Here is a 17,500-nt window from a genome sequence, read left to right on the forward strand (position 1 = left end):
GGATGCTATCTTACACACACACACGCGCGCGCGCGCGCGCGCAAAGGTTGGGCCAAAAGTTCTTAGATGGTTTTATAAATGAATTAAATCTCTTTTAAGACTTTTCGGACTTTTAGTTGCGCATAGATTTATATTAGCTTGGCTTATAGTTTTAAAATTTGAACGAAAAGGAAGGAAAGAAAAAAAAAAAAAAAGAAAGAATGAACTTAGAGAGTCTCCAAAATGAATGATTGATTTTTAAAAACTTTCTAAAAACTTTTCATCGACCATCATCATCATCATCATCATCATGATCATCAATCATCATCATCATCATCATCATCATCATTATCGTCCTTTTTATCCAGTTCGATATTAAAAACTAAAACGGAAAAGCAAGATTGAACAAATAAATGAAATAAAATTCTGATAATAATTTAACATATAGAATGGTGCTTTTGGTATTGACGAATTATTATTATTATTATTATTATTATTATTATTATTATTATTATTATTATTATTATTATTATTATTATCATTATTATTTATATGCAATATATTACCAACTGTGTTTCTCTTCATATTTCATTTCGTATTAAAATAGCCTAGAAACTTTTGGCCCCCATCCCCTGTATACACATACATATAAAAGCGTTATTATTTCGATGAAAAAAAAAAAAAAAAAAAAAGAAGAAAAGAGAAAAAAAAAAGAAAACAAACATTTTTAAATTGCGAAGCAATGAATAAATAAATCGATTCGTTCGAATCGAGTATTGAAATATTATATCGCTTATATCGTTCATAAAATTGTACTGGAAATAAAAATAGAATTTCGATTCGAAGGACACACACGTATATAAATGTATATACATCATATATATATATATATATATATATATATATATATATATATATATATATTATATATAGAATCGGGGGTTTAATATGTAACGTATTATTTCGAACAATTGAGAAGTTGGCGTCGGAATAAAATCGCTTCGTTTGTCACGTCTAAAATTCTCTCTATTCATTTCCGGTATGTACGATAGGTTCGTCAAACACTAGCGGTAAATTATAAATGAAGTTAGCTTATAGTTCTACACCGGTCGATAAAATTCTCTCTCTCTCTCTCTCTCTCTCTCTCTCTCTCTCTATATATATATATATATATATATATATATATATATATATATATATATATACATGCATATATTTCTCTCTCTTATACACGCATACAAACATTTTTTTCTTTATCCTTCGAACATAAACCACGACAAGAAGTTACTTTTAATAGCCTTTAGAATCGCATATATCGGACACGTAGCTATCAAAAATAAGATTAAAGTAAGTCGAAGACTTATATAGAATGTATATAGTGCTTGGCCACTTCGATGTCGTGTGATTATATCGACGAAAAAAAAAAAAAAAAAGGAAAAAAAAAGAGAAGAAAAAAACGAAAAAGAAAAAAAAGAAAATAACAGGTATATACGGGAATGGAAATTCGCAGGTGTATCATGTTATTCGTTATTAAATATGTATATATTATATGTACATAAATATATATATATATACATGTACATAAATATACATACATACATACATATATATATATATATATATATATATATATATATATATATTTATACATAAACGACTTGCTGCTGCAATGCGGCAATTTCAAAAGACATCCGGGTAAGGGGAACTGCGAGAATGTATTATTATGATGACGTCAAATCTGAAAGCAAATTATTAATAATAAACATATCTTTTGATTAATTAACTAATTAATAATTTAAGATATCAAAACAATATTATGCAAATATTTATTAAATGTTAATATCTCGGTATTTACATTATAAACGCTGATCCAAAGAAAAGAGAGCGAAGAGAGAGAGAGAGAGAGAGAGAGAGAGAGAGAGAGAGAGAGAGAGAGAGAGAGAGAGAGAGAGAGAGAGAGAGATGAAAAGAAAAAAAAACAGAAAGGGGACTTCGTTAGATTTATAAAAACGTTGTATGCATTTAAATTAATCTATTTTAATGTTTTCAGGTTTATAAGAAAAAGACTGAAGCGGCTAAGAAGGAATACTTGAAGGCATTGGCAGCATATAGGGCATCGTTGGTTAGTAAAGGTGCAGCTGAGAATGAACAACAACAACAACAGCATCAACAACAACAACCACAACATCAACAACAACAGCAGCCACAAGTGCAATACACCGGATACGCCAGTTATGGTGGAAATGGCGCACAAGGAAACGTTGCATATGAAGTTTATAGTCCTCAACCCCAACCACCGTCGCCTCAGCAACAACATCAACAACATCAGCATCAACATCAACAGCAACAACAACAGATGGCCATTAAAAAGTCACCGCATCATCTTACGATGCAGGGTAATCCTCAGCAGCAGGCACAACAGGTAATATAACAACGATCGTCAGATTTATTATTCCCTTTCATACATCATATAATATTTCTTTTAATCGTTCGTTCGAAATAACAGATTAAAACGTGAAAACGTTCTTTTACATTAATTTGCAGGGATTATTGGGCAATGCCATGGCATCGGCGCATATGACGCAACAACAACACATGCAGCAACAGGTGTCACAGCAGCAATACATGCAGGTAAGTCTAACAAAGTATCTTACTACATATATATATATATATATATATATATATATATATATGGTATATATGTATATATTATTCGTTTTCGTATTTCGAGAAAATTTATGAGTTTATAAAATGATCGAAACCCGAGGAATCATATTTTATCGAATATATAAAAATCGGATTTAATTTGAACACATTGCTTATGATGATGATGATAATGACGGTAATAATAATTAAGAAAAGTAGTTGTTTGTTTATATAAATATTCAAGATTGGCGCCATTCTGACGCGTCGATATCTCGTATTACTACTATATAATCGAATATATTACCATTCATCAAGCCGCAAAATGGCTGCCACGAATGCCTTCGATACTTCCGACAAAATATTCTCCATTTTCTGCTTAAGACCACCCGGGAGTTATTATTTCGTGAGTAAAATCTAAGTTTAATTCGATAGTTCTTTTTTATTTTTCTATTTTATTGTCAAATCAAATTGTTTCGTATATATTCCATGATACCTCGTAAAAACATAACCTATAAGTTATAATAATAATAAAAAAAGAAAAAAAAAAGTCCGAATAAACGTAACAGATCTGTTTGACAGATCGTTATCTCTTATATATTTGACGTAGGTACCACAGCAACAAGTACAACAGGTACAAGTACAGCAACAACAACAAATGATACATATGAGCCCTCCCAGAGGAGATTCACTTTCAAGCCCACCCCCGGTAAGTGCTTCGCAAGCTGCCATGGTAGGACAAAGACCACCGACAAATGCATGTATCCGTCACGGATGTCCAAATCCTGCTGTAGCCAATAGCGAATGGGAAGATGAGTATTGCAGTAATGAGTGCGTGGTCAGCCACTGCAGGTTTGTGTGAGCATTCTTTGTATTTCTTATTATTGCCATATCAATTCGTATAATGACTGGGTAAAGAAAAAAGAAAAGAAAAGAAAAGAAAAAAAAAAAAGAAAGAAAAGAAAAGTCAATCAACCAGTGATTATATGATATCTACAAATAGACGAGACTTTTTTCTTTTTCTTTCTAAATGGTATACCTCTCTTTAATTGTAGAGATGTCTTCACCACGTGGGTATCATCGAATCAAAATCCACAGCAGAACTTCTCCACTGTGAAATAAGTGTTTACGCAAAAGAGGTCGAACTACGTCGTTAAATTACACATCGAGGCTCTATTAACGTTGAGGGCCTGTTGTTAAGTAAGATATCTAAACTAATGTGTATATATAGGCCGCAAGGAAAAAAAAAGAAATGAGATAGGAGTAAAAGTCAGCGAGAGTACGATCGTAAAATAGAAAGGGAAAAAAAAAAACAAAAAAAAAAATACAAAAGAAAAAAGAAAAAGACAAAAAAAGAGGACTTATAAACGCGGAAATTTCACACGATACAATCTCGTGTATGCGAAAGAAACAACGTAGCATCGTCCATCAGGAGGAAGTGTCGTCTAATCACGTTTTATATATATATATATATATATATATATATACACATACACACACACACACACACACACAAACACGTATATATACATTTTGAATCAGATAGAGAAAGCGGTAATGTTACTTTGTAGAATGGGAAGATACGTGTAAATTAAGAAGCCTTATTCACAATAATCCATTACTCTGGTCAAAACACTATCTATCTACAAAAGCTCGGGGGATAATAATTATTAATGCGGCTTTTTAAACACGAAAGAAATGAGATTTGACGATTTTCTTTCATAAACCGCAATAATAATAATAATAATAATAATTAATAATAATAATTAATAATAATTAATAATAATAATAATAAATAATAAATAATAATAATAATAATAATAATAATAATAATAAATAATAATAATAATAATAAACATCACTGTTTGTCGATAGAGACGAGAGGCGTGCCAACTGTACAGTTAACAGTACGTTCGTTCATTTAAATTAACGAAATCGATTAAAAGCGGGTGGAAATTTTTCACAAACGATCGTGAATATTATTTGTGATCGTTCACGATGGGAAAGGGAACGGCAATTAAAATAAATGTCGTTCTTATTCTATGAATTGCATTATTCATATGTAAAATGAAAATCCTGTGGGGGATAGTTAAATAAATATAGGCAGCAGAGAATAGTAATCACGTACAATGGTGCGGGGATAATAAGAAATATGTGTGTGTGTGAGAGAGAGAGAGAGAGAGAGAGACACAGAGAGAGAGATAGAGAGAAAGGTATATTGCATGTAAATAATAATTGCGATAAAAAATACATCCCGTTTATAATAATAATGAAAGAGAAGTGCGGTAAGAGAGAAAGAGAGAGAGAGAGAGAGAGAGAGAGAGCGATTGGATGAATAATAAAAAAAAAAAATCATCTGTATAGTAAACATTGTATTTACCTGGCAGTGCCATGGGCCGCGGTTGTTGCATGTTTTCCCCCCTTCTATACTTAGCTAGGAATATTATTAATCATCTAGAATGATTATATTTATAAATATGAACATATATGTGTAATTGGTTGGTCAATTATATATACATGTTTAAACGATAGAATTCTAGCGGGTATCGATAAAAAGAAAAAAGAAAAAAAAAAAAAAAAAAAGAAAAAAAAAAAGAGAAGAAAAAAGAATGATGATCTATCTATGGTGTGGTACCTTGCGATGAATCCGATTCAGACTGTGTTTTTGAATATTTAAAGAAGAAAAAAAAAAAAAAAAAAGAAAAAAGAAAGAAAAAAAAGATAAGATGGAAAGGACTTGTGAAAACAGCTAATTCTTGTTTGCCCTCTGACTTTCGGTGGTTCTACCGGTATCATAATGTGTTTCGAATTAATATTTATCATTTGTCATTTAATACGATCGATCCATATATATTTATATATATTAAATCAATAACAAATTGAGGCATATCATAATATTTATTTTATATAATTCGCAATATATATTTTGCGGTATGATGATAATAATTTTATCACAATTTTATGATTCTTTCATATTCTTTTCTCTCCAAGCTAAATCCGGATTTTAATCGACAATAAACAAATCAACATAAGAAAAAAAGCTTCTTTATTAAATTAATAGTTAGAATGTACAAAATGATAATATATCGTTGTTGCATACTTGCCGCATACATGTTTTTGTATTCACGTACATACATGCATACATACATACAGATACACATACATATATAATATTTTGCAAATAAGATTGAAAAAGATATATCATCTTCATAGGGAAACAAAAAAGAAAACAAGAAAAAAGAAAGTATAGAGAAAAACGCCTTGAATTTGAGGCTGACAGACCTCAACTTTAGTACCTAATTATTTTTCTACAATTTACGATTTTATTATTTTTTTTTTTTTAATATTATTATTATTATTATTATTATTATTATTATTATTATTACTATTATTATTATTATTATTATTATTATTATTATTATTATTATTATTATTATTATTATTAATATTATTATTAATATTATTCTTTTATAGGTTTATAGTGCAAATTTTATTTTACGTGTATCTTTATTTTTTTCTTTCATTCTATTTTTTTTTTTTTCTTTTTTTTTGTTTATTTTACACATAATAACGATTAAAATATTTAATTCTTACATCAACAAAATATCAAATATATATATATATATATTTTGTTGTATTGTATTGAAGTCTTAGTTATAAATCTCTAGCCAAACTTTTGTTGGATTTATATGTTTTGTAATAAAACAAAAAATAAATAAACATGATATATGTATGTATGTATATGTATATATATATATATATATATATATATATATATATATATATATATATATATATTTCTATTATCATTTTTTCTTAATTTACGAATATAAACATATTTGGCGTTTTCATATATTTGTTAAATTTGTATGAATAAATGATATGAAATATATTTGGGAAAAGAATTTTAATAGGCAATCCAAGTATAAATTTTTTTACGTCGATGTTACTACGACGCAAATCGATATTTTATAATATTTATGATCACACACATACGTACACTCACACACACACACACACACACATGTACACATACATAAGCACACATAGGGGAAAAAAGGAGAACAGAAATTGAATTTTGCGAATGGATGCGTACTTTCGCTTATTTTTTACAACTAGTATTTAAAATTATCAGTTCCATATTTGTGGTAAGCACCCCCCTAAGTCTATCATACGCGGGCATATTTTATGAAAAGAAAAAGTCAAAATATATCAGTGAATAATATATAGTCAGATTGTTTGAAAAAGAAAGAGTTAAAAATTTGAAATAAGCTTTTAAGAAAAAAAAAAAAAAAGAAAAAAAGAAAGAAAGATCATCGAGTATAATATAGTTGTATAAAGAAGATATATATATATATATATATATATATCTTCTCATACTTATCCTTAGAGACCTCTCGATAATATCTGATCTCAATTATACAATCACGATAATTGTTATTGGGTAACAGAAAATTATTGAATGTGTCTCGAAAGAGTATGAGAGAGGGAGAGAGAGAGAGAAAGAGAAAGAGAAAGAGAGAGAGAGAGAGAGAGAGAAAGAGAGAGAATGAATGTACTAATGAATTTTCTTTTAATATTCTCTTTTTAATATACCCTCTTGTAAATATACATATATATATATATATATATATATATATATATATATATATATATATATATATTCTACAGATTTGTAGGTTATGTGAACATAATCAATATTGTATTATATTGATAACAAACGATTTGTGGTATATATTATGAAAGCATATAAATATATAAAATAAATATATATATATAAATATATATATATATATATATATATATATATACATACATATACATATACATATATATATATATATATATACATATAGGATAATAAAAAAAATACTTATAATTCATAATTTTAAATGAAATAAGATATTATTGATTAAGCCGATTAGGCCTGTTGTGAAGTATCCAGGTATGCGGCGTGTCAATAAAAAAAAAGTATACAAAAGCTACACAGAAAACACAAAATCCCCCCTGCCCCGTATGCGTGTATATCCCTTAATACAGAAAACACAACTTTTACATTAATCGTAATCGCATAAATCAATATTAAATGAAAAAGAAAAAAAAAAGTGAATCTAGGAAATATCCAGCATATATTGTAGTACTAGCACTACGCATCAAATGCTAATATATGATGGTAATTTGCAATGAATTTATGTTAATTTTTATTGTTTTCTGTACAAAGACATAATTAAACGATTTCAATCTCAAATTTATCATGTATTTTTTATTTTAAAAGCTTTTAATCTTTTAATAATAATCCACATTCCTAAATGATATATACATATATATAATGCGATCAATTGTAAAGCCCGACGCAGTCGATCATATTACAGTACATATAAACAATACAAATAAAAAATTAAAATCTTATGAATTTTTTATATTTTAATGCCTATATATTATTGCTTCGGAACAAAATTTACATTTCGAAAAATAAATTAAAATATTATATTAATGGTATATTCGTTTTACATACAGATAATGTATTTGTAGTATCTCATATCCTGGCATAATTTTACTTCGTAAGTAACAAATTTATTTATAAGTTACAGGATCAAATCTGACTGGTATAATAAATTTCTAATGAACAATTGATGGAATTAATAGTATTCTTGGAATGAAGGATATATTGCGGATAAAAAAAAAAAACACTACTACGATGTCACACAAATGAATTATTTTATATATATATATAAATATAAATCCTATCATGTAAATCTTATGAAAATAGTATTAATAAATGTAAATTAAATGAAAAATTATATTATTTACTTACCTTCTGATACAAATCAACTCCTACTTAACTCCTCTTTAATCTACCTTTTAAAAATGTTTAATTATTGACGAAGCCAAAATTTTTCTCCAAGAATTGAACTTTGTATCAGGATCACATAATGAACGAAGAGGTAGCACGTGAAATCGTATCTATATTCTGATAAGTTATGTTCTCCTGTTTGAATTTTCGTATTCTGGAGAAAGCGGAAAAATTTCCCGCAAATTTGGATTTGTATCAGGATCAGATGATGGACAAAGAGGTGGAACGTGAAATTATATTTATCTCATGGTAAATTATGTTCTCCTGTTCGAAAAATTAAATTACGAGAAGCGCAAAAACCTTTCCCGCAAATCTGAATTTGTATTAGGATCACATGATGGACAAAGAGGTGCCATATGAAATCGGTTTTATTTTTATGGATAAACCCATTTACAAAATATCATTTTTTAAAAGCATTCTTTTCGATGAAGATAAAGCTTTTTAAAAAATTCGTAAATTTTGTTTAAATAATAATGCAACGTTATTATATAATTACTATGTGTCTAAATGATGAATTTTCATAAAATTCGTAGAAAACGAAAACAAATCCATTTTTCCCTCGAATTTCCAGTTTAGCGATTGGCATTTGGGATCATTCGAAAACCTTTAATTATTTTGGGATATTTCATTGATGGAATTAATTTGGTAGATTATAAAAAATTCAGATTGTATATTATACATTATGTTCGATGGTATCACTATTCTCATATCCTTATTTGATCTCGTTTCGATTTTGTTAATTTTTAAACACTTATTATTATATTATCTTATAAACGAAATGAATCAATGATTTTATAGATAGATTATAAATTTACAAATATTATCTTTTAATTACTTATTAATGAATATAATATTAATTATCGGATATTTTATCGAGACTCGATAAAGAATCTTAATTGTGACAAAATTTACAAAGTATTAAAACTTGTGAATCAATTACAATTTTTATGGAAGTCGAAGCCGTACGAATGAGTGTACATATTGCCAACAGTTGAAACAAAAAAACTGATTACTTTTTTTCCAACTTGAATTTAATTCTTGATTTTGTTTGTGATTTTGTTTACAGATAATAATTGTAGATCTGCGTTCGCATTAAGTTGTGAATTAATAGACAATTATTTTACATTATCAACAATTTTATATGTTACAATATCGTTTAACTCTATAATAGTTACATAGTGAACGAATATAACCTCTTTCAAAGAGATGGAATCACGAACAGAATTTAAAATAAAATCGCCTCCGGCCGATGCGATTTCTGCCGTTGAATTTGGTCCGAATTCTACACAATTTTTACTTGTCTCATCATGGGATAGTACAGTTAGATTATATGATATTCATGCAAATAGTATGAGGTTAAAATATAATCACGACTTGCCGGTTTTGGATGTAGCATTTCAGGTAATGTATCAATTCTATTGAGAAACTTTTAAAATCATTAATAGCTTTTACATATTATTATTTCTAGGATGCGGTACATGCTTATAGTGGTGGCTTAGGAAACACATTGAAGATGTATGACATCAATAGTAATACTGGTAATGAGAGTTTTAGTTCTAATGTACTGCATTATAAATAATTGTGAACATGTTGCTATGGAAAATGTAAAACTCAGAAGTATTTTCTCAGAATCGGTCATGGGAACACACGACAAACCGATCAGAAAAATAGAATATTGTGGTGCGGTAAATGCTATATTAACCGGTGGTTGGGATGCAGCTGTAAAGCTTTGGGATCCAAGAACTCCCACTTGTGTGGGTAGTTATCTACAACCAGATGTAGTTTTGGCATTGTCAGTTTGTGGAGATAAATTTGTAGTAGGCACAGCCAAACGAAAAGTTTGTATCTGGGATTTAAGAAATATGGCTGGAATGTTTCAAAGACGCGAGAGTAGTTTAAAATATCAAACACGATGTATTAAAGGTTTTCCCAATGAACAGGTAAATATATTACATTTAATATTAAATGATAGAATAACTTTTGCATATAAAAATATGTTTTCAATTTATAGGGCTATGTTCTAAGTAGTATAGAAGGTAGAGTCGCAGTAGAATATCTAGATACGACACCAGAAGCACAGAAGAAAAAATACGCTTTTAAGTGCCATCGAATAAAGGAGAATAACGTAGAACATATTTATCCAGTAAATGCTATAAGTTTTCATTCCACTTATAATACTTTTGCTACCGGTGGATCGGATGGATTTGTGAATATATGGGATGGTTTTAACAAAAAACGTTTATGTCAATTTCATAGATATAACGCTGGCGTTGCTGCTCTTAGTTTTAGCCATGATGGTTCTGTTCTTGCTATAGGTGTGTCTTATTTAAATGAATCTCAAATACCACCTGGTGGTACAGATGAAATAGAAATTTATATAAGATACGTAAACGATCAAGAAACTAAACCTAAGTAACATTATATCTTTTTAATAGGATCATTTGTAATTATAATGTTATTTAAATCGCGCGCTACAGATCAGATAAAAACATCATTAAAATTCATTAACGGGCATTCTTTCTTTTTTTATGCATCATGTAAATATAAAAGATCATCAGGATTTTACACTTTTATATTTCGGAAGACTTCGATATTGTTAACTGTAATTATTCTATATGTATACATTACAATCTATTATGTATACATTACAACGATTCTTACAAAACTGGGATCATTTCTTTGAAATTATTAGATTAATTGAATTATTTGAATAAACTATCGTTTTTCTAAACATCGCTGCTTTATCATTATCACATAAAATATAATTGTACATACATACCTATGTATATGTATATTATATAAAAGGAGAGAGAGAGAGAGAGAGAGAGAAAGAAAGAGAGAAAGAGAGAGAGAAAAAGAGAGAGAGAGAGAGAGAGAAAGAGGTATGTGGAACGCTTAATTTAAAAGCACAATATTTTGTACTATAGGTCGATAGTTTATGAGTTCATTATGCGACGAAATAAAAGGAGGCATATTTTATAAAAGATTATATTTACTAAAAAGGCTTCGATAACTAAATACAAATATTTATTACGTGAGAAAGGCACGACTCATAATAAATATCAAAGAGAAAAATCATTACTAACGTTTTCAATTGACATTTTCTTTTTTCTTTTTTTCTTTTTCCTTTTTTTTTTTTTTTTCTTTTTTTTTCCTTAGAGTTGTCCATTAAAAGAAAGAAAATATATTAAAGATTATAATATTATTTATATTACTTCATTTATATAAAGAGAGAAAAGGCAGAATATCATGTCTCTCATTATTATTATAACAAAGATATATATTATATACATGGTAAACATTATCGCAAAAGTATTACATTGAAGATAAAAACATATACAAATGAAAATATTTAAAAAAATATTAAGATTTTCTCCTTTTATATATAATTAATATATTGGATTATCTCCATATTCTCGATATATTCGATTAACGCGAATTGTGCTATTTTAAAATACACGATATCTTACTTTTATCGTGTTATTAATTATTGTCAAAATTATTCGAATGTATTCATCGATGAACAACTCTTAAATACGTTGATGAACAATCTAATTTCAATAAATTGAGCGTACGAACCTGCACTTGGATTATTAAGACGAAGATCTCCATATTTTATATATGTACACACACACACACACATATATATATAATTATATTATATATATATATATATATATATATACATATATATATATATAATATAATTATATTTTATATATATGTATACATAATTTTTGCATAGGAGAAAAAAAAAAGGAAGAATATAATTATATCTTATCGAGATACAGAAGTATAATTATGTATTTCGATAGACTGTGAACATAATTCTTCCTCCATCTTATAAGTATATGCATTTTCATATAACGCATAATTATATAATGAATTAAGGTATTCATTTAGAGATCAACGTATGTACGTTTTATAGAAATTTATATTTTGCGAAGAAGGCAAAGCTGCTTTGAAATATAAGAGATCAAAATGAAATGAAAGATTTTCAACGTTAACTTTTAAAAAAATTTCTAATCATCGAAATAATATATTTCCATATGTATTCTCCTTATTTCCATATGCACTATCTTTTTCTCTTTTCTTTTTTTTTTTTTTTAACAATTTCTTAAAAATTCTTTTTTAAATTTTAAATAACAGTACAATCATATATATATATATATATATATATATATATATATATATATATATGTGTGTGTAGCATTCAACAATTTTTTACTAATAATAATCGACATCTTTTATAATTCTTCTCTTAGATATACCGTCACGAGCGCGAATATATCGCATTATTCTATCGAGTTTACAAAAAAAAAAAAAAAAAAAGTGAAATCTCTCTATTTCTATCATTGAAGATCTTTCACTTTGATCAATAGATGATCAACAAAATCATCCACTTGCAAGTTTTTCTTTTTTTTTTTTTTATAAGGATTATCATCCTTTCAAATGGAGATCCCCTTTCTGATTGAACATTTAATCAGAGTTCTTGAATTGATTCTTGAATCAATAAATAAGTGACACAACATTTCTTCACCTTTCTTCTTCGTTCTTCGTTCTTCTTCATTATCTCACGAGTTTATATTATCAACTTAACTTTTTAATCTGTTACATTGTCCGACGTGCAAATAATTTTTCGCAAAGTGTCACGTATCCTGTCATAAGTTGCAAAACTGATGCCTACCGCTATTGGACCCTTCACCCAATTCATACTCAGTCCTTTGAAGAAAGCCATCAATCCTTCCTCTCTAAAAAGAAAAATAAATATAAATATGAATATTTCACAGAGACAATACAATTTTCTAAGAATTTTCTTCTGTAGGTGTGGAATACGCAAAGGAGTATAAGTCAAATATTTATAAAAAAGAAAAAAAAAAAAAAAAAAAGAAAAAAAAAAATAAACAAAATAAATGTATTAATATATTTTACATTATTGTTCTTTCTATTGGACGGTATCAGACATATATTACGTTATCAACTTTTACCTATAAAATCTAAAATCCATCATTAAATATTTAATATCATTAAGTGTATCCTTGGGAAACAACTAATAATTCTTATTTTTATCATTATTTCGAAATCCATCGTATAATTAATAATTTCAATATCTTACGTGTAAATTTTAACTATTGTCGAGGTAACCCTTTGATAATGTTGATTTTTGATTGCCGAAGTTTGCATTCTTCTCCTAACGATATCCAAAGGATAACTACTCGTTTGTCCTACTACTCCGGCTACAGCGCCACAAAGAAGTGCCAAGGCAGTAGTCATCCCAGGTATACTCGTCGTATATTGGGAATATTCTATTCATAGACAGATAATTATGACAATAAATTTTCATGGTAATCGTGACAAGAAGTAAATTCTCTAATGTATATCAAGAAGGAGGGAGGGAGGGAGAGGAGGAGAGAGAGAGAGAGAGAGAGAGAGAGAGAGAGAGAGAGAGAAAGATGACCGAAAATGATTCATCAAAAATATGATGATATTAATGATAATGACGATTAAAGATTAGGATTGTTAATTTGGAATAGGAGATAAAGACTCACCTGCCGTTAAGTGCTTCAGAGTATCATAAGTGAAGAAACTCATGCCAGCATAAGGTATAACGCCTAAGATCGTTGGTGTAAAGCCACGATAAAAGGACATGATACCTTCCTCCTGATAAATCCTTCGAAACATTTGCCTCAAAGTTTTGTACTCACTCTTTAACGTCACTGCCATTCGAGCACGTACAAGATCAAGAGGATAAGTTAAACCCTGTGACGTAACGCCGGCTAAAGAACCAGCCAATAATCTTTTAACCGGTGGAGTCCTGAAGATAAATTGATCTATTTCAATCGATTAATAACATCAATATAGACAAACTGTTAAATTTATTAATCGATCGAATGACTATTAACATGATTATTCGATTACAAATTATGTTTATGTTATGTGTTTTTATTATAATTAATAAATAGTAATAAATTATTTATCCGAATCATTATCGTAAAATTGATCGATCCAATTGATTATAATTTATTTGATTTTATTAATGAGATAAAAAATTCTGATTAGAAAAAAAAACACACATGTATATATATATATATATATTATTTATAATAAATTTATGTAATATAAATTATTAATGATATTTATCGTGAAAACGATTAATTATAATAGATTACGATCTATTATAATTTATTGGATTTCACTGGTAAAATTAGAAATTTTATTTAGAGAAAAAAAATATGGAGATATATATATATATACATCGTATTTATATTATATTCATACGATAATAAATGATTTATGAACCCTATTGAATATGATTAATCGGATCACGTTTGATATTGATTTATTTGATTTCATCTTACGTTTCTGGACTTTCGACTTGTAGAATCCTCTTCCATTGTTCATGTGCTGTAAATTGTATGGCGGCATAAGGAACGATCCTAACCATCGTCGCACTGTTACCTCGCCACAAACTCAATAGTCCTTCGTTTTGAAATGATCTGATAAGAAATGCAAGAGCAGCTCTCGCTGTATAAGGTTGTTTCGATATTTGAAAATTGATCTTTGTGCGATCTAACGGTGCTATCGCTGTCTTCGCTAAACCTCCAGCTGCTGCACCAGCTAATAAACTGGTCCATACCCTCTGCACATTCGAAATGTTCTCCTTGCATTCTTTTTCTTTCTAATAACGAAGAAAATTATATATTATATACTATATATATATATATATATTTTTTTTTTTATCAATTGTATATATAATAATTATAATAATATTTTTAAAATAGTACATATATATGTTACATATTATATTGAATATATATATTTATATATATATATATATGTATATTTAATATATTGAATATTTTGGATCGTATAAAAATTTTTATATTATATTCTCAATAAATTTTGAATTTGATTTTGTCTAATTTTTCATACGCACGCTATCTACTTTTCTTCAAAATAATATTAGAATAAAATTATTTTCAAATAGATTTATGTTCTTTATTTATTATAAATAAATAAACAAATAAATTTTATCACATTATATCATTAAGAAAAAAGTTTTATCGTAAGATATCATTAATATATTTAATATATAAAATAAAATTATATGTATTTAAATATTATTATATCAAATGAATAAAATATTTTAACGTTAGATTTTATATTAGATAAATAATTATAGATTGATAATCACCGTAGTTGGATCCAGGTCACCATCGGATCTTGACGAGGTTGCGGTATATGTCATCGATATGGTGCTCGTTGGTTTGATGCTACCATGAATCCTCTCTAAAACTACTTGACCACTTTCAACTGGATTTGGTCCGATGTGTCCCCTCATTCTCCTTTTCCACACATTTTCGAACTGTTTTGTCAACAGTAACAGCGATAGCAACGATAGCAGCGACAATACCGGCTTCGAAGAGATTCTCGCCGTTTTGTCGATGGCAAAGGGCTACGAAAGAATAATTTATATTACGATCGTGTGCACGTATGTAAATGAACGATAACAACAGAAAAAAAAGGAAGAAAAAGAAAAGAATAGAAAAAGACAGGAAAAGAAAAGAAAAGAAAATTACAATAGATCTTCTTCGATGCTAACGAGATACTAACAAGCTCATTACATTAATCTGTTAATTTCCTAAACGATTTACATTTCTCTTTTCTCTCTTTTTCCGATCACGTATCAATAAAAAAAAAAAAAAAAAAAAAAAAAAAAATAAAAAATAAATTACATTAAAAGATAATCGCTAATGCGTTTGTTATCCATTTTCTCTTTTTCGTTCCTCCTTCAAATAGCACGTGTTCATTAATGTATCGTTATCTATATGATAAAAAGAAAAAAAAAAATAGAGAAAACAACAAGAAAAAATGAAAATTATCGTTTTATAACACATTTCTTTGCCACTGTATAACACATTTATGTAGTATAGATGTATCTATAAATAGATATATGATATGAAATTTGATAAATATTTATCTTGCAAAATGAAAGAATACAAGCTTATTTCCAAATCTTTGTTTTCTTTCTTTCTTTTTTTTTCTTTTTATAATGGCGACATATTCGACGACAAAAAAAAAAAAAAAAGAAAAAAAAAAGGAAACACCATAACTATCGTCTGAAGTAAAAATATTTTTTATATCCATCTTCAATTTTTCAAAATTTATATAAATAAAAATATTTATATATTGCAATAACAAAGAAAGACATTAATGAGTATTTAAAAAGAAATATATATATATATATATATATATATATATATATATACGTATCATCTAATGTAAATAATTATTTAATAAAACATTTATCTCGCGGTTTTGTTTTTCAAGAGAGAGAGAGAGAGAGAGAAGGAAAACAAACCGTACGACGTACGTAGAGCTAGAAAGTTGATTAGATACATAATCATGAGTTATGACATGATGTATAAGATTCTAAAGGTTCTTAAAGAAACAATTATTTTTCTGTTATCATAATAATTTATATTTATAGATGATATAACTTAATGATCATAAAACCGTAGATAACCGTGTATTATTTTCCTTCCTTTTTTGAACGAAAACAAAACAAAAAAAAAAAAAAAAAGAAAAAAAAACAAAAAGAAAGAAAAATAATATGCATGATTGTGATTCCGAAATTCATTAAATATTAGAATTAATTCATATGATCCTACCGCACTTCTTTGTTTACACATATTTATTATCTAAACTACATACGATAAATTTTGCAAAAAGGAGAAAAAAAAGTACAGAAATATAGTGGATTCAACTGATCTTATTTCACTGGTATATCGTAAATAAATTTCTTAGAATTGTGAAATAAAAGTGCACGGAATTATATGAATTGCGTGAGTTGAAAGAAAAGAAAAAAAAAAAAAAAGAAAAAAATAAAATAGAAAAAAACAAACATGTCGTCGAGGAGTATTATTACGTTACCCGTTTATAAGTATCATATTTTTATACTACTTGTGATCATAATAACGTCACGATGATAATGAATTTAACGAGATAATACTTTTACTATTT

The 17,500-nt window shown here is 27.5% G+C and overlaps 3 protein-coding genes across 14 annotated transcripts in view; 2 read left to right on the top strand and 1 right to left on the bottom strand.

Annotated features, from left to right (window-relative positions):
• LOC124950168 (TOX high mobility group box family member 3-like) overlaps positions 1-4,841 on the top strand; it is a 158,398-nt gene extending 153,557 nt beyond the window's left edge. For 5 of the 9 annotated variants that reach the window (XM_047496512.1, XM_047496514.1, XM_047496517.1 and 2 more), the window contains 4 exons: positions 2,030-2,401; positions 2,524-2,610; positions 3,233-3,480; positions 3,678-4,841. In XM_047496512.1, coding sequence (XP_047352468.1) covers positions 2,030-2,401; positions 2,524-2,610; positions 3,233-3,480; positions 3,678-3,744 — 774 coding nt within the window. In that variant the 3' untranslated portion in view covers positions 3,745-4,841. Of the gene's footprint in view, positions 1-2,029; positions 2,402-2,523; positions 2,611-3,191; positions 3,481-3,677 lie in introns of those variants that run through there. The other 4 variants (XR_007101276.1, XR_007101275.1, XM_047496513.1 and 1 more) reach the window with 4 other exon arrangements.
• Positions 4,842-9,302: 4,461 nt separating this feature from the next.
• LOC124949831 (mitotic checkpoint protein BUB3) lies at positions 9,303-11,207 on the top strand. The gene is made up of 4 exons (XM_047495561.1): positions 9,303-9,877; positions 9,945-10,014; positions 10,106-10,416; positions 10,488-11,207. Exons 1-4 carry the CDS (start codon positions 9,683-9,685, stop codon positions 10,890-10,892), a joined length of 981 nt encoding a protein of 326 aa, XP_047351517.1. The 5' UTR covers positions 9,303-9,682; the 3' UTR covers positions 10,893-11,207.
• Positions 11,208-11,991: 784 nt separating this feature from the next.
• LOC124949827 (mitochondrial coenzyme A transporter SLC25A42-like) overlaps positions 11,992-17,500 on the bottom strand; it is a 9,600-nt gene continuing 4,091 nt past the window's right edge. For 2 of the 4 annotated variants that reach the window (XM_047495556.1, XM_047495554.1), the window contains exons 2-6: positions 15,672-15,932; positions 14,836-15,155; positions 14,026-14,291; positions 13,593-13,782; positions 11,992-13,227 (exon numbers count right to left, since the gene is read on the bottom strand). In XM_047495556.1, coding sequence (XP_047351512.1) covers positions 13,080-13,227; positions 13,593-13,782; positions 14,026-14,291; positions 14,836-15,155; positions 15,672-15,818 — 1,071 coding nt within the window. In that variant the 5' untranslated portion in view covers positions 15,819-15,932 and the 3' untranslated portion in view covers positions 11,992-13,079. Of the gene's footprint in view, positions 13,228-13,592; positions 13,783-14,025; positions 14,292-14,835; positions 15,156-15,671; positions 15,933-16,056; positions 16,156-17,500 lie in introns of those variants that run through there. The other 2 variants (XM_047495557.1, XM_047495555.1) reach the window with 2 other exon arrangements.

The sequence above is a fragment of the Vespa velutina genome, chromosome 6, assembly GCF_912470025.1.
Source record: "Vespa velutina chromosome 6, iVesVel2.1, whole genome shotgun sequence".
Classification (NCBI taxonomy): domain Eukaryota; kingdom Metazoa; phylum Arthropoda; class Insecta; order Hymenoptera; family Vespidae; genus Vespa; species Vespa velutina.